We start from the raw sequence: 23,995 nt of genomic DNA on the forward strand, positions 1-23,995 counted from the left end.
TAGAACTTAAAGTATAATAAAAAAAAAAAAAAAAAAATGACACTTAAAACCAAATTACTTAGAAGTACCCCTTTACAACCCTCCTTAATAATGCTGATCCCACAAATCAAATAAAATCTTCCCATTTAAATACTTCAAAAAAAAAAAAAAAAGGTTGAAAAACCAAAAGGATAAGGAAATTGTAAACATAACAGAATAATATAATTTCTTACATTCCTACTGGCTTAATCATTGTAAGTTAAGTGTCCCCCCCCCCATTTGAACTACTGATTCATGCCTCTTAATGTGGAAGACCACTGAAAGACTGCTAAAGGAATAAAAATGATACAATGGACTTTGGGGACTCAGGGGAAAGGGTGGGAGGGAGGTGAAGGATAAAAGATTACACATGGGGTACGATGTATACTGCTGAGGTGATGGATACACCAAAATCTCAGAAATCACCACTAAAGAACTTATTCATGTAACCAAACACCACCTGTTCCTCAAAAATCTATTGAAATATAAAGAAAACTCAAAAGACTTCACTAATGGAACAAGAGCTGTTTAAAGGCTAAACCATCATTATTATAGACCTAGAAAGAAGTGAAGGTACAAACATGTCAGTAAACTGAATCCACATTTTTCTAGACCACAAGGTAAACTAGACCTGCGACCCTTGTTTGGTTTCTTATTACACTGAGGAAAGGAAATATTCAATTAGACTAAGGCCCATTTCCTGGCGTGGATAACTTAATGGCTGCATCCCTCCCAAATCACCTTAGAAGTGTAATGGTTTATGTATGATTTCCATAGATAACCCACCTTCAACCTAACTTAGCCATACAAAGCGCGATGAGCTGCCTCCAAGGATGGGTGAGTGGAGGACACTGGGCCTCTGCAGCACCCAACCTGTTCTTTCTGAGAGATGCCAAGGCTGCCTGCCTGTCTCCTGCTACTTAAGTGCCCATCATGATCTTGTGAAATTAATCGCTTAAGATTAATTGAGAGAATTAAGAGAAACATTGGCTTCCTTGTTTTTGAATGTGGTAGTTTATTTGCTTATTTTTATGGTTGTGATGTTTTAAATTTTCTGGCATACTTTGAATTTCCTCTTTGTGGGTATAATATAAATTCTGTAATTTCTTTTCTTTGGGGTCAACAGGTTGTGGAATTAGATTTGAAAACAGTAGTGCCTTGCTGTAGTGGACCCAAAAGGCCTCAGGACAAAGTTGCTGTGTCTGACATGAAAAAGGATTTTGAGAGCTGCCTTGGAGCCAAGGTAGGGGCCTGTGGGAAGAGGTTGAATCCTCTGGACTCTACCCCGGTGATTCAGTGTCCAGGCTTTCATCCCACTTGACATGAATCTTCCTACAGCCTGATGCTTGAGGGTGTTTATTCTCCCTTCTGAAATCCTTAATGACTTCCTCCATTACCACGAGCCAAGCAGCAAGAGCCATCATAAACACAACTCAATCCACCTTTTTGAGCACGTCTGCTTTTTGCAGGACCCTCACCACACTGTTTACTCACCCAAGGTTTTCTAACTGTTGTACCTTTGTGCATGCCCCTCCCTGCCTGAAAGTCTCTTCTCCAACTCATCATATTCTGTTCTGTGAACTCCATAAAACTTTGTTCAGATATCAGCTACTCTGCATTGGGTTCTCAGAATCTCATAGCAGAAAGTCACCTTTCCTTATTGGACACTTCATGGTGCTTGGTCTGAAACACTTTGATAGCGTTCCATATTCTTTAACTTACATTGTTGGTATTTTATTTGCATGTATGATTTCTGTTACTAGACTGTAGCTTTGAGAACAGGATTTGTGTCTGAATCACGTTGGGAGCCCACAAGGTACCTAGCACAGTATCTTATATGCAGTAGATTTTCAATGAACATTTCCCAAAGGAATGATTAAGATGTATGATGGATTTTATCTGTGAGACACCAATATTATGCCAAATATTCCGTTGTACTTTGTTTGCACTGTTGATCACGATTAGTTGAATCTGGTCAACATAGCACCTTTTTCTAAATTTCCGTAAGGTTAGAATCCATAGTATTAATCAGTCCCTATCCATTAAACTGTACAATAAAGTCATTGAGTTCAATTTAGACTAACTTTAAATTTGTAGTTTTAGCATTTACATTTTTGAGGTGGGAAGGAAGTAATTGTTACTAATTTCAGTGCAGAGTAAGACTCAGATATCATGACTGCTTTTCGTAAAGATTTAAAATGAGTGATTTTTCTGTAGTAGTTCAGAGTTTACTTGCAGAATTGGCCTTTAAAATTATACTTACCAAAGTATTCTTTCTTCTAAAGTGAGAACCACTGACGATATGTAGGTTTTTTCCTCTAGCCAGATATATGTATATCTTATATAAACATATTTCTATATAATACATATTTTTTCTTCTTTTAGCAAGGATTGAAAGGATTCCAAGTTGCTCCAGAACATCATAATGACCATAAGACCTTTACCTATGATAACACTGAATTCACCCTTGCTCATGGTTCTGTGGTCATTGCTGCCATTACGAGCTGCACAAACACCAGTAATCCGTCTGTGATGTTAGGGGCAGGTAAGTGCATTTGACTCCATCCTCATGGTCATCATACACGTGTGTAGGTGGAAATAGCCTGAGACAGGGCCCAGGGCCTTAGCAGAGTTCTAGGTGTAATTCCCTGAACCTCATCTTTTCCAGATACCGATATTTATTGGCCTATAAATATCTACACAATAAATAGTGTCCAAAGCAAAGTTTCTAAAATAGAATGCACACTGCATAATAGTCTGTCTTGAGAATTAACACAGAAAATAAATAGAGGAAAGCAAAGGAAGCTGGATTTCTGAGAAAGCCTACATTCTCATGTCAGACTTTGGAAGAAAAATAAAGCGTTATCACAGATTTTGTTCTTCGTGAAAGCCCTGAGCAGCAGGATTGAGTTCTGACTTGAATGCTGGGAGGTGTTTCTGAATGAGGCACAGGGCACTGGCTGATAAAACCTGGGGCAGCTGACCTGTTCTACAATTCTGGTTAAGTTGTTAACATTTACATACGTGGTTTCCTTACTATAAGGTCTCTTTAGTTTCGAAGTTTTTAGTCATCCCCCAAGCTTCTCTTATATCCATCCACAGACCAGACAGTGTCAACAGTTCCTTTCTATGAAGCAGACACAGGCATTAGGAAAACCTTCTTTGCCTGAGCCCATATATTGCCACCTAAGCTTTCCCTGTGTGGTCTGGAGCAAACCACTCTTTTTTTTTTTTTTTGAGACGGAGTCTTGCTCTGTCGCCCAGGCTGGAGTGCAGTGGCCGGATCTCAGCTCACTGCAAGCTCCGCCTCCCGGGTTCACGCCATTCTCCTGCCTCAGCCTCCCGAGTAGCTGGGACTACAGGCGCCTGCCACCTCGCCCGGCTCGTTTTTTTGTATTTTTTAGTAGAGACGGGGTTTCACTGTGTTAGCTAGGATGGTCTCCATCTCCTGACCTCGTGATCTGCCCGTCTCGGCCTCCCAAAGTGCTGGGATTACAAGCTTGAGCCACCGCGCCTGGCCACAAACCACTCTTCTGTGGACAAGTCACCAGCTTGCCTGTGGCTTTTTGTCCCCTCATGCCCACACCCCCACTGCTCATGTTTTTGTTACTTCTGTGATACTTCCTAAGGCAGAGCACCCAGTGTTCCAGTAGCAGTCTCTGTATCTGCCAAAGTCCAGCAGATCTTCCACTTCAAGATACATCTGAACATTCGATTTTTACTTCTCTGCTGACTGTTCCTTGCCAGCCAGCACACAGTTGATATAGTTACAGAAAGGGCTTCTTCAATTATGATTTTCATCCAAATCAAACATAATTAGAAAGATCATTTTCCCTCTAAAAAAATTAAAAACTCATTTTGTAATATATTCCTAAATGGTTTTAGATTTATCTCCTTAAAAAAAAAGTAAGCAAATCTCTTTCTTCATTTCCTTGCCTAGTTTTGAGTTTACTGCATACATCTAAATGACCATTGGCCAGGGAGCGTTTAGATTTCTGTTTGGCAGCAAAAACAGCAGATAGTGCCAACAGGAAGGGAGCATGGTCAGGTGGTGGCAGGAAATGCAGACTGAAGAAAATCAGGCTCTTTTCTGAAGTGTGCCTGGCACCTAGAGCAGGCAGCCACCCACACTGCATCTGTGTTTACCATTTCACAGGATTGTTAGCAAAGAAAGCTGTGGATGCTGGCCTGAACGTGATGCCTTACATCAAAACTAGCCTGTCTCCTGGGAGTGGCGTGGTCACCTACTACCTACAAGAAAGCGGCGTCATGCCTTATCTGTCTCAGCTTGGGTGAGGGAGAGTTTTCTTTTGCACCATTGCTTTCGTTGAATTTTATCCCTCATGTATCTTGCTATGTCACCTTGTAACAGATGTGAGATTATCTGATGATATCTAATTGCATAGTCGTTTATCAGATGGTAGTTAGACTTAAACCCTTACATTCCATCTAAAGAGGTAAGTGCCCTAGAGGGCACTTACCATGGATGGACTTTGCAGGACTGGAAGTTGCTTTGGGTGAGTCAGTGAATGAGTGGAGAGGGAACGTGAAGGCCTAGGACATTACTGCACACTACTGTTGACTTTGTAAACACTGGACACTTAGGCTACACTAACTTAATTCTTATAAAAGTTTCTTTCTTCAGTAGTGTTAACCGTTGCTTACTTTTATTTTACAAACTTTTAAGTTTATTGAAACTCTTGACTCTTATAACACTTAGCTTAAAATAAACATATTGTATAGCTGTTCCACAATATTTTCTTTATATCTTTATTTCATAAGGTTTTTTCTATTTTTGAAGTTTTTACTTTTTTACTTTTTAAACTTTTTTGTTAAACCAAGACAGGCTGGACCCAGTAGCTCACACCTGTAATATCAGTGCTTTGAGAGGCCAAGGCAAGAGGATTGCTTCAAGCCAGGAGTTTGAAACCAGCCAGGACAACATAGTGAGACCCCTGTTTCTACAAAAAAAAAAATTTAAACCATTAGCCAGGCATGGTGGTGCATGCCTGTAGTCCTAGCTACTGAGGAGGCTGAGGCTGCAGGATGGCTTGAGTCCAGAGTTTGAGGTTGCAGTGAGCTATGATCATGCCACTGTACTCCAGTTTGGGTGACAGCAAGACCCTGTCTCAAAAACAAAACAAACAAAAAAAAAAAAACCTAAGAGATAAACACACACTTTAGGCCTACGCCGGGTCAGGATCGTCAGTATTACTGTCTTCTACCTCCACATCTGTCCCACTGGAAGGTCTTCAGGGGCAATAGCATCCATGGAGCTGTCATCTCCTATGATAATAATGCCTTCTGGAATACTTCCTGAAGAACCTTCCTGAGGCTATTTTACAGTTAACTGGTTTTTTTTTTTGTTTTTTGTTTTTTAAAAAGAGTACACTGTAAAAGAACTATAAAACATCAGCATGAGTTTGTTTATACCAGCATCATCATAAACAAGAAATGCCTTGCGCTGTGACATCACGATGGCTGCAGCATCACTAGGTGATAGGAATTTGTCAGCTCCGTTGTGTATATGTGGTCTGTCACTAACTGAAACATCATTGTGCAGTGCATGAACGTATTCATTGCCAAATACGCTTTCTCCAATTTCCATATTATTCCTGACTTACATTTTATTCATGTGCCTCATAGAATTCAAATCTCCTTGGGATTATACAGTAACAGTAGTTAATGAAGATATTAAATGGCATATATGATTTCAACTTTTAAAATTGTTGCTTATTCAATTTGATTCCTTTTTATAAGTAAAAAATATGAATAGTATTCTTATGCTGTATGATATATCAGAATGCTCTCAAGAATGAAACTTTTAAGAAATAGCACTATACTGAACTTAGTTCATGCACTGCAATTCCTTTTTGAACAGTGGTCTCTGGAAACTGTGGCCAGCAGAAAGGCTCACTGAAAGTTATTCTTTTTTTTTGTGCTTCTCTCTTGGTGCCTAGATTTGACGTGGTGGGCTATGGCTGCATGACCTGCATTGGCAACAGTGGGCCTTTACCTGAACCTGTGGTAGAAGCCATCACACAGGTAATTGCAGAGGTGCCTGTAGGTCTTCAGAGCAGTTGTTTCTTTTCATGTAATTTGACAAAAATGCTGGTATTTTCAAGAAGGTCCATGGAAGCAGGGGATGTGGTTTAGAGTATGGTCTTTTGAGTTTAGCTAAAATTACTAGCTGGGTAACCTTGGGCAAGTTGATTAGCCTATCTGTGCCTGGGTTTTCACAACTGTATATTGAATCTGATAATGGTATCTGTTTTATAGAGTTGTGAGAATTAAGATGATGATAAACATAAGTCACTTAGTGCAGTGTCTGGCACTCCAGTAAGTGCTCAGTACTTGCTGGTTTTGACTACAAAGAGCTCTACAGCTGTTTGTTATAGGTATTGAGTTAGTGCAACAGTAACTGTGATTTTGCCATTTCAGTGATGAAGACCACAATTACTTTTGCACCAACCTGGATAATTTGAAAATTGGTTCAAAGTGAGACAAGTCTCCACACAAATGAATCTAAACTAAATTGTTTTGGCTTGATTTTTGTCCCAAAAATGCTGAACCTTGAAAAATATTATTTGGTTTGCTTTGCATTAATTATAGAATCTACGTAAGTCATTGTGACTTCCTTTAGCTATCAACTGTTAGGTCTTTCCCACCTGTTCTTGGGCCCCAGACAGCAATAACTAGTATGTTGCCTTCTAACTACCTGATATTTTCTCGTGAGCAGAAATCACTAAACATGTCTCTGCTTCCTTTGACCCAGAGTATCTCCCACGGGGACACCCGATGTACCCTTTTCCCCTCTAGTGGGAGAGAACCAAGTGAAAGGGCAACTTAAAGGACTATCCTTGCGATGTGGAAACTCTTGCAAATGGTCTGAGACAAGAAGCCTAGTGAGTCTCTTTTAATGACCAGATTTTTCTCTTGCCTTACACAGGGAGACCTTGTAGCTGTTGGAGTACTATCTGGGAACAGGAATTTTGAAGGTCGAGTGCACCCCAACACCCGGGCCAACTATTTAGCTTCTCCCCCCTTAGTAATAGCATACGCAATTGCTGGGACCATCAGAATCGACTTTGAGAAAGAACCACTGGGTAAGATTTTGTTTGTGCAGCCATAATTTTTTTCCAGTGAATTCAGAAATATTACTGGAAGAAAGTTGCCGCTTTCCTTAATAAGAAATGAAGCATAGAACCTCCAGGGAGAAGACAAAGAAGAGAATCGTTTCTTTATTCCCCAGTATACAGCTAAGACTTAACTGCAGTAGTTAAAACAAGAATCTACTGAGGGTCAAGGATGACGAAAGGAAAGTAGGTGCCAAAAGGAATAGACCTCTTGCTATGCTGGTTTCTTCTGTAGTTCCTCCCTTTCTAGCTCTCACTTTAATGATAGGCGTTGTTTTAATATATACTCTGTAGAAACATACTGCAGATATTTCAACTTCTCAGAATTCCAAAGAAATGATACAATATCTCCTTTCCTCAGATGAGCTTGCTCTGCCAGCCTCAATCTGTTCTAAGCCGAATAGATAATATGAAAACAATGTCCCTGAAATTTACTTTTCGGAAATCATAGCTTTAGACGTACAGTTGATCCTCATTATTTGTGAGTTCTATACTTGCAGATTTGCCTAATCACTAAAATGTATTTTAACCCCCAAATCAGTACTTGTAGTATGTTCACGGTCATTCACAGACCAGCACAAAGGGGTGAAAACTTTCTATCACTCAACATACATGTTCTATGCTGAGATCTGATAAGGCGTCACTCTGACTTCTTGTTTCAGCTCTCATGTGATATATAAGGATCCTTTGCTCGGTCTACTTAATGCCGTGCTTTTGCATTTTGTGCTTTTGTGGTGATTTCGCTGTTCAAAATGGTCCTTGAGCATAGCCCTGAAGTGCTGTCTGGCGTTCTGAAGCACAAGCCGACTGTGATGTGCATTGTGTTTAGATAGGCTTCATTCAGAAGAGTTATAGTGCTTTTGGCTGGAAGTTTAATGTCAGTGAGTCAACAATTTCTATTAAATAAGGTGAATAAATAAGGTGAATAATAAACCTCACATGAAGCAAGGTTATGTATTGATTGCTGACCAGAGGCTCCCAGGAACCTAATCCTGTATTTCGTCTAGTGGCAATGATTCCGTATCCAGTCATTCAGCATTCACACAGGCTTTATAGAACATAACTACCAAGGAGAACGAAGCTTGACTGTGTATAATCATGAAAATTGCATATTAGAAAGTTTTCTCATTAATAAACAATTTTTCCCCAGGAGTAAATGCAAAGGGACAGCAGGTATTTCTGAAAGATATCTGGCCGACTAGAGATGAGATCCAGGCAGTGGAGCGTCAGTATGTCATCCCGGGGATGTTTAAGGAAGTCTATCAGAAAATAGAGGTGAGTTCCTACACTGCCCTCCCCACCCGAGGATCTAAGGGAAAGCTGCTCCCTTTGTGTCCTGTCTGCAGACCTCAAGGCTAATGGGAGTATCAACTATATAAAGGAACATTTATTTCTTCAGATAACTGGGGAGGGGGTTCTCCGTCATTTTTCTTCTGTGACTCGCATTTTTACACACTCCACCTCCCCCAGATGTTCCCGGATTTGGACAAGTCAGTGACAGCCTAGAGAAGAAAGGCCTCAGGTTCAGCTCTCCAAAACCCCACCCCTGTGTCGGACACCCTGGGGTGTGTGTCAGCTGTGGCGAAGACCCCTGGTGGTCACTATATTGTGTCACTAAGTGGAGTCCATTGGTTGAATGCACCTCTCAGAATGCATTTTTGCACACTTAAAAAAAATTAAGGCCACTCAGTAGGAAGTACCAAGCTACTAAAATCAAACTTTCCATACATTTTACAAATAGGAGGAGATGTATGGGGCTCAGCATTATATTCTGAGAGTCTTGGATATTATTCCTTTTCCCGCCTTCTGCATTCGGCTGACCCAAGGGCTTCTGACTGCGGCTGGTGGTTTAAATGAGAGTGGAACTGTCTGTAGGAAAGGGTGATGTGGGTGTGATGTTCACACACTGCACCCTCCACAAGGTGCTCCATGGGAGATGGTGTTAGGGAGCTTGGCAGGCATTGTGTTAAATGCATTCCTCCAGAGGCCGAGTTAATGGACCTGTGGACAGAATTCAAACCAATTTTAATGCATAGCAGCTGTCATTTGCTACCCAGTGTCTGTGTGACCTGGAAGGCCACTTCCCAAAACACTCAGAGTAATTTCCCCTTTGGTACAATCTGGATTATTATTTCATAAGTTATTGATAAGCATATGCATTAGTTATCTATTGCTATGCAACAGGTTACCCCAAAATATAGAGCTGAAACAACAAACATATATTGTCTCCCAGTTTCTGTGCGTCAAGAATCCAGGCACAGCTTCACTGTGTACTTTCACAGGGTTCCAGTAGTTGTCATCTGGGGCTGCAGTCTCTGGAGAAGGGTCCTCTTAGGCTCACTTATGTGGCTGTTGGCAGGATTAAGTTCCTCAAGGGCTGTTGCACTGAGGTCCTCCATTTCTCACTGGCTGTTCGCTAGAAGCCTCCCTCAGCACCTTGCTATGAGGGTCTCTTCACAGCTCACATGGTAGCTGGCTTCCATCAGAGCAAGAGAGCAAGAGAGACAGAAGGCAGGTCTCAATAACCTAATCTAGGAGGTAGTCACTAGCTTCAGTCTACACTCAACAGGAGGGGGTCAACAAGGGATATGAATCCCGGGCAGCAGGATGCCTCCTGCCATCCCAGAGGCTGCCTATCACAGTGCATATGTATGTTGTTGTTTGTTTTTCAGAGACCAGGTCTCACTTTGTCACCCAGGCTGGAGTGCAGTAGTGTGATCATAGCTCACTGCCGCCTCAAATTCCTGAGCTCAAGCAATCCTCCCATCTCAGCCTCCCAAGCAGCTCACACTAGAGGCACATGCCACCACACCCAATTTTTTTTTTAATTTTTGTAGAGACATGGTTTTGCCATCTTGCCCAGGCTGGTCTTGAACTCCTGGGCTCAAGCCATCCTCCCACCTCAGCCTCCCTAAGTACTGGGATTAATAGATGTGAGCTACCACGCCCAGCCCACAGTATCTATGGATGTTTAAGTTACTTAGCATGACACACTAGTAGTATAAAGGAACTCTTGTGTGTGGCTATTAAGAATAAAAATGGTTTTTAGTGTACCTTTTAGCTTGAATGTATGTTTTGTGCTTGCATATTAAATTTTCTCTAGAATGGGATGTGATTAGATCTGCCTTTCTTTTCTTTTTTAAGACTGTGAATGAAAGCTGGAATGCCTTAGCAACCCCATCAGATAAGATGTTTTTCTGGAATTCCAAATCTACATATATCAAATCACCACCATTCTTTGAAAACCTGGTATGGCTTTTTATTTTTTAACAAAATGAATTCTTTGAAGGATTTCTTTCCTAATCATATCTACTTTATTACCCCATACTCTTGCTCTGACTACCCATTTTATTAAAACCTTTGCAAATCCAAGCAGATATTGCCAGGGAAAGTTTTGGGAGGCGGGGATACTTGGCTGCCATAGGCCTACAGTTTCTCTATGCAGGGGGTCCATGTGGATGTACGCAGGCACCCTGGTGATCACCTGGACTTAAACCTAGTAGAGTCTGAGGGACTGTTCCAGGAGAACATCCCCACTGCCCACCATAGTGAACCTTATACCCATAAAAACCAGGGACATTGTCCCTGAAACTGATGATCTAGAAGTTTATGCTTTCCTGGGTGGGTCACTGTGGGAAGGGGATGCAGTAGAAGTCAGGATTCCAGTTGTCCTCAGCATCTGAGGTGTTCTAGGGATGTGAAGAGAGAGAATGTCATGTGCAGCTGCATTACTGTTGCTTTTGAGGGGACATTGCCAGTACTTTACCTTTTCTTCAAGATTGAGATACGAATGTTTTGAGTAAATTCACCTTACTTTTCTTAGCATCTTTGATAAAAACTAGAACACTAGAATTTTCTGTGCATTGCTGTGGAACTGTCATCTGGTTCAGGTCCATGGGCCACCATCGTTGAGACTGATCTGGTAACTTGCTTGAGAAAACCTGGGCCAATGCTGACTTTTTGTATTCTTTGCTAGACTTTGGATCTTCAGCCCCCTAAATCTATAGTGGATGCCTATGTGCTGCTAAATTTGGGAGATTCGGTAACGACTGATCACATCTCTCCAGCTGGAAATATTGCAAGAAACAGTCCTGCTGCTCGCTACTTAACTAACAGAGGGTAAGTATGAGTGAGGCAGGAAGTACTAAAGGCAAAAATGGTGTAATGGAGTAAATGAGGCCAGCATTTCTCTTTTCACCCTTTAGAATCAGACTCTTCAATGTTCATTGAGGCTTAACCCTGGGGCTTAAAAACCAATTGCGTTTTCTGTTTGCTCCTTAACAGCTTCCATGGGAGAAACGATCAACATGTGAATCCCAACAAGGGGAAGGGGAGAGGGACCTAGTGTATACATTAGGCCCAGCTGTCATCCCTGCCCCCAGGTTGGCTGATCTTTAAAGTACAAGGCTCTGCTCTTAACCTGGGGCAGAGGCAGAACCTGACATGCATTGTCAGGTCCTGGTTGAGAAACCTAATGTTTACAGAGCACTGCTTGGAGGATTTGCAGCTTACTCATCTGTGTATCAGTTCTCCAGTAGTGTGCTGATATTCATAGGTATACCAGTATTATCAACTACTATCTCATATATTAATATTACTGGAGGTCAGTGGTTCCCCAATCTGAGTTTCCATGAGAATCATGTGAGGAGATAAAAATTCCTGGTTCTTATTCCTATCTCCTGAATCAGCTCTTTCAGCGATTCCCCAGAGCAAATTTGAGGAACAGAATCCAAATGCCTTTTTTCTATTGATTTTTGACCCCTTTTGAGGCATGAACACTTCAGAGAATTGAATGAAAGCAAATCTAATGCCTTCTCAGAAAAATCCATATACCCACAACATTTTGGATAGTTTCAGGGATTCCAAGACATACTCACCTGCTCCTGAAGCCCATTAAACTCTCTCAGTCCTTAAATTTGATCTAACCATTAATTAAATCATATTAACACATCCACCCCCTAGTATTTTAAGGAACAGCTCAGTGAACTGATCACTGTGTTAATTGTAAGGTATGTTTCCTGACACTGCAAAGTTTCCTTTCACTGAGGGCTCATAGACAAGATTTCCTCTGGTTTGGGGACCAGAAATAACTGTTCTGCCTCTTTGGCACTGCTTTTTCTCTCAGGGAAGTTGTAAGTTATGGTGCCAGTTGTGTGTCTTTCCTTTGCATTGAGTTCCTGATAACTCAGGGACAAATTTGAAACTCTTTCTGGTTACTTTATGGAATGTGTTTTGTGTTTCCCCCATTTGTGGCTCCATCTGATTTGCCTACCGTAATTCTTCTCTTTGCTTTCATTTTCTCACTTATTTTTAATTTAGCTCTTTATCTTATATGAAGCTTTATAGGCTACCCTACTAACAAATAAAATATTCTTTTTTAGATTTCATTCTTATTTTCCTAACCAGATTTGAAAGACGGTTAACCCAGGAGAATACTGAGTTATGTCTCTCACCACCCCTTCTCACCTCTCTCTGTTCTCCGTTGAAGCTTTGGGGACAGCTTTTCTGCCATGGAAAACAATGCTTAGGAGATTTAGAGAAATAGCCAGGTCTATGTTTTTTGTTTGTTTGTTTGTTTGTTTTTCTTTTCTTTTCTTGGTGTAAGCTAAGGTTAATCTTTGCTTGCTTCACTAAGCCAGCTCCTTTCTTGCTTGCCTCCTTAGCCTAACTCCACGAGAATTTAACTCCTATGGCTCCCGCCGAGGTAATGACGCTGTCATGGCACGGGGAACATTTGCCAACATTCGCTTGTTAAACAGATTTTTGAACAAGCAGGCACCACAGACTATCCATCTGCCTTCTGGGGAAATCGTGAGTATTGTTTTCTGCTTCCTGCAGACACTAGCATTTGTCAGCCTTGGTGGAGGTTGGATATTTACAGTTACTTGTCTTTTGGTTTTAGTTTTTCTTCACAGCTCCATCCTACCTCAGACTAACTACAGTCCTCCTTGCCAGGTGTCTATATGCATAGAATCTATCACTGACAAATTCAGACCTTTTCTTGTTGCTTAAAGATTCTAAACCGTGGTTTCACCGAGTCTTGTTTCTTAGGAATTGAGCTTTGAGTGAAATTTCATTTAAAGTATTTGAAGGGGAAATACCGGGTTAAATTAAAGGGTGTTTATCAAGAAGTGTTATTGTATGACCTTATTGGCATGTAATTTAATTCGTCTAATCCACATGAAAAGGAGTAGAGAGGCGCTTGGAGGTGTGTTTGGTGCTGATGGGAGCACCATGGTCAGTGTGTTGCAGCAGGGACTGTTTGTTCCCAGCTCTGCGTTATAGTAGCTGTGGGGCCTTGAAGTTATTTCCATCTCTGAGCCTCGTTTTTCTCACCTGTGAAGTAAAAACACTACCTACCTTGGAAGAAAGCTGTGAGGCTTAAAATGAAATGGAATGAAATATAAAACCTAGCATAGAGTCTGGTACATGTCATAGGTCCTTAGTGTCACTTCCTTCCCAGTGAGTGCTGTGAAATTGCCTGTAAACTGTTTAACTTATTTGAGAAATAACCCTGCCGACTTATTTTAAAATAATAATAGCTAATATGTCTGTGGCACTTAACCACATTCCAGGTGTTCTCCTAAGCTTTTTGCATATATTGATTTATATAATGCTCATAACAACCCCTTGAAGTAGGTACCATGATTATCTGTGCTTTAAATTGAGAACTGAAGCATAAAGAAGTCGTATTACCCGTTTAGGTCACACAGTGGAAAAGCTGAAATTAAAACCCGACAAGTCTGGCTCAAGTCAGTGCCCTTTACCACCACACATACTGCCTCACTTGTAACTGATTGTATTTTTGTAACACAAACGCGTTCTTTAGAGCTAAGCATTGATAACCAGGACCTAGCACAGCAGATGCTTGTTCAATGAATAGCAGAGGTTACAGAATATTAAATGAAAAAAGATACATGTTGAATGATGGAATACCCGAGAGACCAAGGGGAAAGACTTGTAGTTATAGACTTTGGGGGACCCCTAATAAACGTCACAGTGTACCACACTCATTTACAAGCCCTGCTTGACATAGAACTTCTAGTCAGATGTCTAGAGTCTCATCTTAAATGAGACAGAATCAAGGATGAATAGACATTTGAGCCCATACTTGAACAGGGGGATGGGGGGGTGCAAAAAGTAAAAGAAAAAAAATTATATCCTTAGAGAAGAGTTCATTTTCTGTTGCTATGAAATAACAATCAGAAGACAAGAAAGAATGTTTTAAATTTAAAAAGAAAATTCAAAGGAGAAGTTAATTGGTTGAGAACATTTCCTAGAATATGTAACAGAAAGATAAGAGAAAAAAATGTAAGAACTGAACTCAGGAGGCCCTAACACCTGCCTAAATAGAAGTGTTGAAAAGAGAACCAAAAAAAATGCAAGAGAGGAAATTATTTCAAAACAAAACGGAAAACTACAAGTAAAATTTCTCCAACTGAATGGTCTGAGAATCCAGATTGAAAAGGCCAACTGAAGGCCCACCTAAATAATTTTAAAAGACTCACTCCAAGTTATATCATTGTGAAATTAAGAGCAACAAAAGGAGAAAACGTTTCCAGAGAAAAACAGCTTACATGAAATAACAGGAAATAAGACGTGTTCCGGACTTCTTGATGCTAGAAACTTAGACTGAGGAAAATGATTTGCATCCTAAAATCTACGCCCATCAGATCACCAGTCAAGTGCACTTAAAGTAATGACACATTCAGATATTCAAAAGCTTAAAAAATAGCCCTCAATACCTTCCTTAGGAAGCTACTTGGCAACGTGTTTCACCAAAATGAGGGAGTAAATTAAAGGGGAAGACATAGGATCCAGATGAAGGGAATCCCCAGGATGCTGGTGAGGGAAGAGTACTCTGTAACAGGAATGTACCAAGCCCAGAGAGCAAGCAGTCAGCCCAAGTTGGAACAGGACTGAGAGCTCCAGGAATGATAGCTCCATGACAGAGATTTTAAAGTGGTAAATTGCCTGATGTGTTTGAATGTCTCTAAAGGTGATTTGTACTGCAGGGCTTAATTAATGGGTAAGGACATAGAAACAGGAAAAACATAGAAAAAATGAAAATTACTGACTCCAGTGAAACATGTCTTAAATCACCAAGAAAAGGAAATCGTAGTACATTACCTGGCTCAGCTGTAAATAGTATTTACATCATCATAATCATGCAAACACCAAATGCTGACTTACCAAAATAACTGTATTGGGAGGTTGGGGAGAAGGGAAATGTGTGAAAGAGGAGAGATCATTAAGAGAAGTAAATCCTCAAAGTAGGAAATTGACAGATAATTTTTAAAAAATGGAGAAATCAAGAACTAGTAGTTTAAACATAATACCTAGAGATACACAGGCACAGTAACAGAAGAAATAGCTAAATGCTGTGTTCTCCTTAGACGAGCATAAGAGTGCAGGGAGCTGTTTCTTTCTAAGCTGTTGATGGCTCTCAGCATGGCGCGTTTAATAGAAAAGTCAGGAGACCTGAGTTCTAGACCTGCTTAGTCCCTCTTGATCTTGGGTAACATGACATGCTTTGCCATGAGATTGTCAACTTTGCAGTCCTTTTTAAAGCACACACACTCACATTTTTAATACCCAAAGCTATAATCTCTGAAAATATCAGATAAGTTGTTTCTTTCTGGTCTTTGAAAGGATCCAGACAATTCAGTTAGAAGAAGGTTTTCACCATTTCTGTGACAGTTTCTATATTTATGAGTTCTGTCTAGCTGAAGACACACAGAATCCTATCCACATTTAGGTAATGCCATGTGAAATTAACCACAGGTTCCATCAGTACACCAAAATATGAATTTGTGAAAATCTGTTTGAGAGTTTTCTTTAGCTCCTGTCTCTCCTTTGAGGAATTTTATCTTAGGACATACATAGCCAGGAAAAATAATGGTACTGCTCAGTCAGCAAAGTCTCAGTTCAGTGAGATATTCAGATTTCCTATGAGAAACAAATCTATTTGTGTAAGATGTTTCTCATGTACTAAAATATTAATCTTTTTCTACCTTTTATTTACTTGGGCTTCCATTTGCATTTGTAGCATCTCTTCCCTTGACCTCCAAGAAGAAAGGTGACTAATAAAAGTTTGCATTTTATATAATTTCAGAACATGTTACCTTCTTTGTGTTTTCCTACCTTTTACAACTGACCTCACTGAGTTTCTGATATTGAGTCAAAATTAATGTTTAGGTCGGATTCTGTTTTTTGAGTTTTAAAATAATTTAGTCAATGGAAAAGAAAAAATCTGATCTAGTTTCCTTCTGTCCCCTGATGCCTTAGGATTCCAATGTTTTTATAAAACCAACAACAATTAGGCATTTCTGTCAAAAGAATATAAAATGGTTTTTAAGAATACAAAATTTAAGGCCGGGTGCAGTGGCTTAAGTGCCTGTAATCCCAGCACTTTGGGAAGCCAAGGTGGGAGGATCATTTGAGGTCAGGAGTTCAGGCCAACATGGTGAAACCCCACCTCTACTAAAAATACAAAAATTAGCCGGGTGTGGTGGTGTGCGCCTGTAATCCCAGCTACTTGGGAAACTGAAGCAGGAGAATCACCTGAACCCAGGAGGCAGAGGTTACGGTGAGCTGAAATCGTGCCATTGTACTCCAGCCTGGACAATAGAGCAAGACTCTATCTCAAAAAAAAAAATACAAAATTTGGTTGAAGTAAAAAGATCAAGATAATTGGGAATTTGTAGACCAGATGTCTGATTGCACGGATTTGGTCATCTGCAGACCCTTCCGGCCCCGCCCTCACCAGGGCTCAGGGCTCAGGGGACTTGTGTCCACTCTTTGCCTTTCCTGCATCTGTAAAACCTCCTTTTCTCTTCTACAGCTTGATGTGTTTGATGCTGCTGAGCGGTACCAGCAGGCAGGCCTTCCCCTGATCGTTCTGGCTGGCAAAGAGTACGGTGCAGGCAGCTCCCGAGACTGGGCAGCTAAGGGCCCTTTCCTGCTGGTGAGTATGAAGCAGCCAGGAGGCAGCTCCCCTCTGAACTGTGAGGGTCCCCAGGCACAAATCCTGTTGCTTTACTTTCCAAGAAGATGTCAAGGAAGAGCAAGCTCGAAAAAGCATGTAGCGTTTATTCCTGGCCTGCTTCTTAGTGCCTCTGGATTTATTTTACTTGGTGAAGGGCAGTGCAGAGTTGAACTGGATCTGTCATTGATTAATGAACCTTGGGGGCGTGTCTGTAGAATAGTTTTGGGGTAGGGTCTGTGAAGTCTCTGAAACATATCCAGAAGTGTACATAGATGTCTTTCTTGGGGAGCTGTGTCATGGCTTTTATAACATTCTCAGAGGCTGAGGACCCCAAATTTATTCAAATACCTTGTTCCAGGTGGATGTCAGGAATAAGCCAGGGCTATTGTATTGTCTGTCAGGTTCACAGAAGAGAAAAGGAGCCTGAACTTTTTCAGTAGTTTCTTTGGCAAGAATGGGTTCTAAGTCTTCTGGAAAATTGGGAGAATCACTTTTTACAATGGCTCTTCACTGCCTATGAATATTTGTTTATGGGCTCTCCATGAGAGAGGGAAACTCATCCTGCACATACCCAGGCAGCTCTTTAGAACCTTCCACCATCTCGGGGCTCCACCTCTTGAGGTGTCCCCATAGAAGGGGTCATGCAAGGAGCAGAGAGCTTTTACCTCTTGAGCATTTGCTTGCCCTAAAAGCAGAGAAGAATTGTGCCACCCAGCCTGAATCTTCAGGGTGGGGTAAATATGGCTTACCTGATGTCAATTTAAATCATTTATGGCTCACAAATTAATGCACTTGGGAAACACTAAGTCCATATCCAGAAGTGCAGTAAAAAAAATGTGGCCATCTGGCAGGCAGTTCTCCAGACATCCAGGCTTCTGAAAATGTCTTTGAACATCACACCTATTATTTTCATTGGTTATTTTGCTCTGAGGAAAATAGAAATGTTCTCTGATTAGTTAGTAGTAGGTCAAAGGCCTGTCTTTTCTGGAAACTACTGAAAAGATCCAGATAATTGCAGAAGAAAAAGGATTTTAGGAAATGGGTTGGGAGCTGGTAGCCAAAATGCGACCCAAGCAGTCAGCACTCAGGTAGGGAACTCTAAGATCTGATAGAGGATAAGAGAACTGGCCCCCAGGGGTTCTCTGGAGTCCAGACTTTTCTATAGAACCGCTGAGTTCTGGCTGCCCAGGAAGCCATACGCTCTTCTGTAGCTGTCCAGGCTGGGCCACTCAGCGGTGCTGGACTGTACTTCCCAGAGAGCAGTGGACAGCTATGATTTACAGCTTCTGAAGCACGTCAGCATGGCCTTTGCACAGAGCTAGTGACATGAATAGGGTGTATTTAGAAAGCTTTCTACTTCCCCAGAATACATCCACCTATCCCTAAAACCCTAGAAAATATCTACAGCCCCAAAGAATCTGCCCTCTCCCTGTAGCAGTGCTTCGCAAGTTTGGAAACACTTATGGGATTATTATTTTGTTTTAATACCTGTGCTTGGATCTCATCTCCAGAGATTCTGGTTTAATTGGTAAGGAGAAAGGCCTGGACATTGGGATTTTAAAAGCCTCCCCTGCTGATTCTGGTATGCAGCAGTGGTTGAGAACCATTGCACTATAGTTCACGGTTCTCAAAATTAGAAGAATCACTAGTCCCCTCCCACCCATGCTCCGTGCAAGACATTCTGATGCAGCAGATCTGGGGTAGTACCCAAGTATCTATGTTCTCAACAAGCTCCTAAAGTGACCTTGGTGTTGGGCAATGAAAAGTGTGCCCTAGATATCAAGAGACCTCTTAGGGTATTTTAATATTATATGACAGTTATTATTAATAATAAACTAATGAGGAGTTCTAGTTAATGGAGTACCATCCTTTATTGCTGTATATTGCCGATTATAGATTCCCAGTAAAACATACTTTAAGCTTAGTATCAAGACTATATTCAACACAGTTTGGTCTTTGAAGCAGAAAGTGTAAAAGCAGTACACAAGAGGTAATCGTTTACTTTATCTGTGGTATGTTCTGAAAGTTGGTTTTTTGATTGAACTTTCTGTGCCTGCTGATACAGCTAAAATAGTGGGAAAAAATCAAGGGAAAAATGTTATGTTGTTTTGCGATGTGGATTCCAGATACGATGTAAGTTTGCTCAAACATGTTACATCACTTGTCAGACTCCAGGGTCCAAATACCAGATACCAGCACGACTCCCTGGGTAAAGGGGGACAATACGGGCATCTACATCCCCGGGTTAGTGGAGGGTGGAATGAGAGGAATTATTTAAGTGCTTACATAGTGCCTTTACGTTGTGAGCAATCAGTGAAGACTAGCTGTTGTGTTATTTATCACTAGAGGATAACATTTTATGTAAAATATTAATAGGTACTTACAAATAATTTAGGTGTGAGAACAGTTCTAACTTACAAAGAAGCTTATAATGTGGGGTAGGGCACAGACCAGTAAACAGACAATTACAAAGCAATATAATAGAAGAAAACACGGTGTTATGAGGCAAACATAAGGACCACTAACTGAAGATTAATTATGCCATTTTCTGTCATCCTAGATGTATTCAAGATGTAATTCCCTTAGAGTACAAAGTTAATGTAAAAAAAAAAAACACATCATTGTGACCTTCAGTCTAGAAGATGTACGGCAAAATTAGGCTAGAGCATCTTGTTCTCCTGTGATATTAGACATCTGATTTCACTGAAATATAGTATACAATTACTGGAAATGAGGGCCTATAAAAGTCCATAAAACCAAGTGACTTTTCAAGATATAACAAAGGTAAAAGGTTACTGTCATCACTGTCTATGAACCATCTCATTATCAATATTCTAGACTTGGAAGTAAAATAATAAAAAGCTTAAAGCATCAGATAATTAATTCTTTGGTATTTAATACTAATATTTCAGAAACAGAACTCTAGAGTATTTCCAGATTTGCATATGCTGATTTTTAGGTTTATCATCCTTCATTTTATAACGGAAGTGGGTTTCTTATACATTGATAGAATGTAGTATGATTGTAGTGACTTTTTTTACTCTGACATTAACTAAAAATGTGGTGTAAATGGCGAATTATAGAGGTAGCAAGGCACAGGTTACAAAATATATGCAAACATTTTATTTGTATGCTGTATTTCATTGTTGTGTTTACTTTTTATTATTATACTTTAAGTTCTGGGGTACATGTGCAGAATGTGCAGGTTTGTTACATAGATAATACATGTGCCATGGTGGTTTGCTGCACCCATCAACCCGTCATCTACATTATCCTCCTAATGCTGTCCCTCCCATAGCCCCCCCACCTGCCAACAGGCCCTGGTGTGTGATGTTCGTTCCCCTCCCTGTGTCTATGGGTTCTCATTGTTCAACTCCCACTTCTGGGTGAGAACCTGCAAGGTGTGGTTTTCTGTTCTTGTGTTAGTTTGCTGAGAAGGATGGTTTCCAGCTTCATCCCTGTCCCTGCAAAGGACATGAACTCATCCTTTTTTATGACTGCATAGTATTCCATGGTGTATATGTGTCACATTTTCTTTTTTTTTTTTTTTTTTTTTGAGACGGAGTCTGGCTCTGTCGCCCAGGCTGGAGTGCAGTGCCCGGATCTCAGCTCACTGCAAGTTCCGCCTCCCAGGTTTACGCCATTCTCCTGCCTCTGCCTCCCAAGTAGCTGGGACTACAGGTGCCCGCCTCGTCGCCCAGCTAGTTTTTTGTATTCTTTAGTAGAGACGGGGTTTCACCGTATTAGCCAGGATGGTCTCGATCTCCTGACCTTGTGATCCGCCCGTCTCGGCCTCCCAAAGTGCTGGGATTACAGGCTTGAGCCACCGCGCCCGGCCATGTGCCACATTTTCTTAATCCAGTCTATCATTGATGGGCATTTGGGTTGGTTCCATGTCTTTGCTATCGGGAACAGTGCCACAGTAAACATACATGTGCATGTGTCTTTATAGTACAATGATTTATAATCCTTTGGGTATATACCCAGGAATGGGATGGCTGGGTCAAATGGTACCTCTGGTTCTACATGCTTGAGGAATCACCACACTGTCTTCCACAATGGTTGAACTAATTTACACTCCCACCAACAGTGTAAAAACATTTCTGTTTCTTCCCATCCTTTCCAGCATCTGTTGTTTCCTGACTTTTTAATGATCGCCATTCTAACTGGCATGAGATGGTATCTCATTGTGGTTTTGATTCGCATTTCTCTAATGACCAGTGAGGATGAGCATTTTTTCATATGTATGTTGGCTGCATAAATGTCTTGAGAAGTGTCTGTTCATATCCTTTGCCCACTTTTTGATGGGGTTGCTTTTTACTTGTAAATTTAAGTTCTTTGTAGATTCTGGATATTAGCCCTTTGTCAGATGGATAGATTGCAAAATTTTCTCCCATTCTGTAGGTTGCCTGTTCACTCTGATGATAGTTTCTTTAGCCGTGCAGAAGCTCTTTCGTTTTAATTAGATCCCATTTGTCAATTTTGGCTTTTGTTGCCATTGGTTTTGGTGTTTTAGTCATGAAGTCTTTGCCCATGCCTGTGTCCTGAATGGTGCCTAGGTTTTCTTCTAGGGTTTTTATGGTTTCAGGTCTTAAGTTTAAGTCTTTAATCCATCTTGAGTTAATTTTTGTGTAACGTGTAAGGATGGGATCCAGTTTCAGCTTTCTGCATATGGCTAGCCAGTTTTTCCAACACCATTCATTAAATAGGGAATCATTTCCCCACTGCTTGTTTTTGTCAGGTTTGTCAAAGATCAGATGGTTGTAGATGTGTGGTGTTATTTCAGAGGCCTCTGTTCTGTTCCACTGGTCTATATAATTGTTTTGGTACCAGTACTATGCTGTTTTGTTACTGTAGCCTTGTAGTATAGTTTGAAGTCAGATAGCAGGTAGCATGATGCCTCCAGCTTTGTTCATTTTGCTTAGGATTGTCTTGGCAACATGGGCTCTTTTTTGGTTCCATATGAAATTTAAAGTAGTTGTTTCTAATTCTGTGAAGAAAGTCAATGGTAGCTTGATGGGGATAGCATTGAATCTGTAAATTACTTTGGGCAGTATGGCCATTTTCACAATATTTATTCTTCCCATCCATAAGCATGGAATGTTTTTCCATTTGTTTGTGTCCTGTCTTATTTCCTTGAGCAGTGGTTTGTAGTTCCTGAAGAGGTCCTTCACATCCCTTATGAGTTGTACTCCTGAGTATTTTATTCTCTTTGTAGCAGTTGTGAATGGGAGTTCACTCATGATTTGGCTGTTTGTCTATTATCAGTGTATAAGAATGCTTGTGATTTTTGCAGATTGGTTTTGTATCCTGAGACTTTGCTGAAGTTGCTTATCAGCTTAAGGAGATTTTGGACTGAGACAATGGGGTTTTCTAAATATACAATCATGTCATCTGCAAACAGAGACATTCCTATTTGAATACCCTGTATTTCTTTCTCTTGCCTATTTCCCTGGCCAGAACTTCCAATACTGTGTTGAATAGTAGTAGTGAGAGAGGGCATCCTTGTCTCGTGCCAGTTTTCAAAGGGAATGCTTCCAGTTTTTGCCCATTCAGTATGATATTGACTGTGGGTTTGTCATAAATAGCTCTTACTATTTTGAGATATGTTCCATCAATACCTGGTTTATTGAGAGTTTTTAACATGAAGGGCTGTTGAATTTTGCCAAAGGCCTTTTCTGTATCTATTGAGATAATCATGTGGTTTTTGTCTTTGGTTCTGTTTATGTGATGGATTACATTTATTGAATTGCGTATGTTGAACCAGCCTTGCATTCCTGGGATGAAGCCCACTTGATCATGGTGGATAAGCTTTTTGATGTGCTGCTGGATTCGGTTTGCCAGTATTTTGAGGATTTTTGCATCGATGTTCATCAGGGATATTGGTCTAAAATTTTTTTTGTTGTTGTGTGTCTGCCAGGTTTTGGTATCAGGATGATGCTGGCCTCATAAAATGAGTTAGGGAGGAGTCCCTCTTTTTCTATTGTTATTGTTAGGAATAGTTTCAGAAGGAATGGTACCAGCTCCTCTTTGTACCTGTGGCAGAATTCGGCTGTGAATCCATCTGGTCCTGGGCTTTTTTTGGTTGATAGGCTATTTATTACAGCCTCAATTTCAGAACTTATTGGTCTATTCAGGGATTCAGCTTCTTCCTGGTTTAGTCTTGGGAGGGTGTATATGTCCAGGAATTTATCCATTTCTTCTAGATTTTCTAGTTTATTTGCATAGAGGTGTTTATAGTATTCTCTGATGGTAGTTTGTATTTCTGTGGGGTTGGTGGTGATACCCGTTTATCATTTTTTACTGCATCTATTTGATTATTCTCTCTTTTCTTCTTTATTAGTCTGGCTAGCAGTCTGTTTTGTTGATCTTTTCAAAAAACCAGCTCCTGGATTCATTAATTTTTACAAGTTTCTGGTGTCTTTATCTCCTTCAGTTCTGCTTTGATCTTAATTATTTCTTGCCTTCTGCTAGCTTTTGAGTTTGTTTGCTCTTGCGTCTCTAGTTCTCTTAACTGTGATGTTAGGATGTTGATTTTAGAACTTTCCTCTTTCTCTTACGGGCATTTAGTGCTATAAATTTCCCTCTACACACTGCTTTAAGTGTGTCCCAGAGATTCTGGTACATTGTGTCTTTGTTCTCATTGGTTTCAAAGAACATCTTTATTTCTGCCTTCATTTCATTTTTTACCAGTCATTCAGGAGCAGGTTGTTCAGTTTCTGTGTAGTTGTGTGGTTTTGAGTGAGTTTCTTAATCCTGAATTCTAATTTGATTGCACTGTGGTCTGAGAGACAGTTTGTTATGATTTCCATTCTTTTGCTTATGCTCAGGAGTGTTTTACTTCCAATTATGT

General features: G+C 40.6%; 1 protein-coding gene across 1 annotated transcript in view; it reads left to right on the forward strand.

The window, feature by feature from the left end:
• ACO1 (aconitase 1) overlaps positions 1–23,995 on the forward strand; it is a 69,669-nt gene that overhangs the window by 40,958 nt on the left and 4,716 nt on the right. Inside the window, exons 10-19 of the mRNA XM_017872306.1 lie at positions 1,145–1,261; positions 2,404–2,563; positions 4,175–4,310; positions 5,979–6,063; positions 6,968–7,124; positions 8,305–8,429; positions 10,299–10,403; positions 11,131–11,273; positions 12,818–12,965; positions 16,999–17,121. Of these exons, the coding sequence (XP_017727795.1) occupies positions 1,145–1,261; positions 2,404–2,563; positions 4,175–4,310; positions 5,979–6,063; positions 6,968–7,124; positions 8,305–8,429; positions 10,299–10,403; positions 11,131–11,273; positions 12,818–12,965; positions 16,999–17,121 (1,299 nt within the window). The remainder of the gene's footprint in view (positions 1–1,144; positions 1,262–2,403; positions 2,564–4,174; positions 4,311–5,978; positions 6,064–6,967; positions 7,125–8,304; positions 8,430–10,298; positions 10,404–11,130; positions 11,274–12,817; positions 12,966–16,998; positions 17,122–23,995) is intronic.

This window comes from Rhinopithecus bieti, unplaced genomic scaffold (assembly GCF_001698545.2).
Source record: "Rhinopithecus bieti isolate Rb0 unplaced genomic scaffold, ASM169854v2 scaffold_6113, whole genome shotgun sequence".
NCBI lineage: Eukaryota > Metazoa > Chordata > Mammalia > Primates > Cercopithecidae > Rhinopithecus > Rhinopithecus bieti.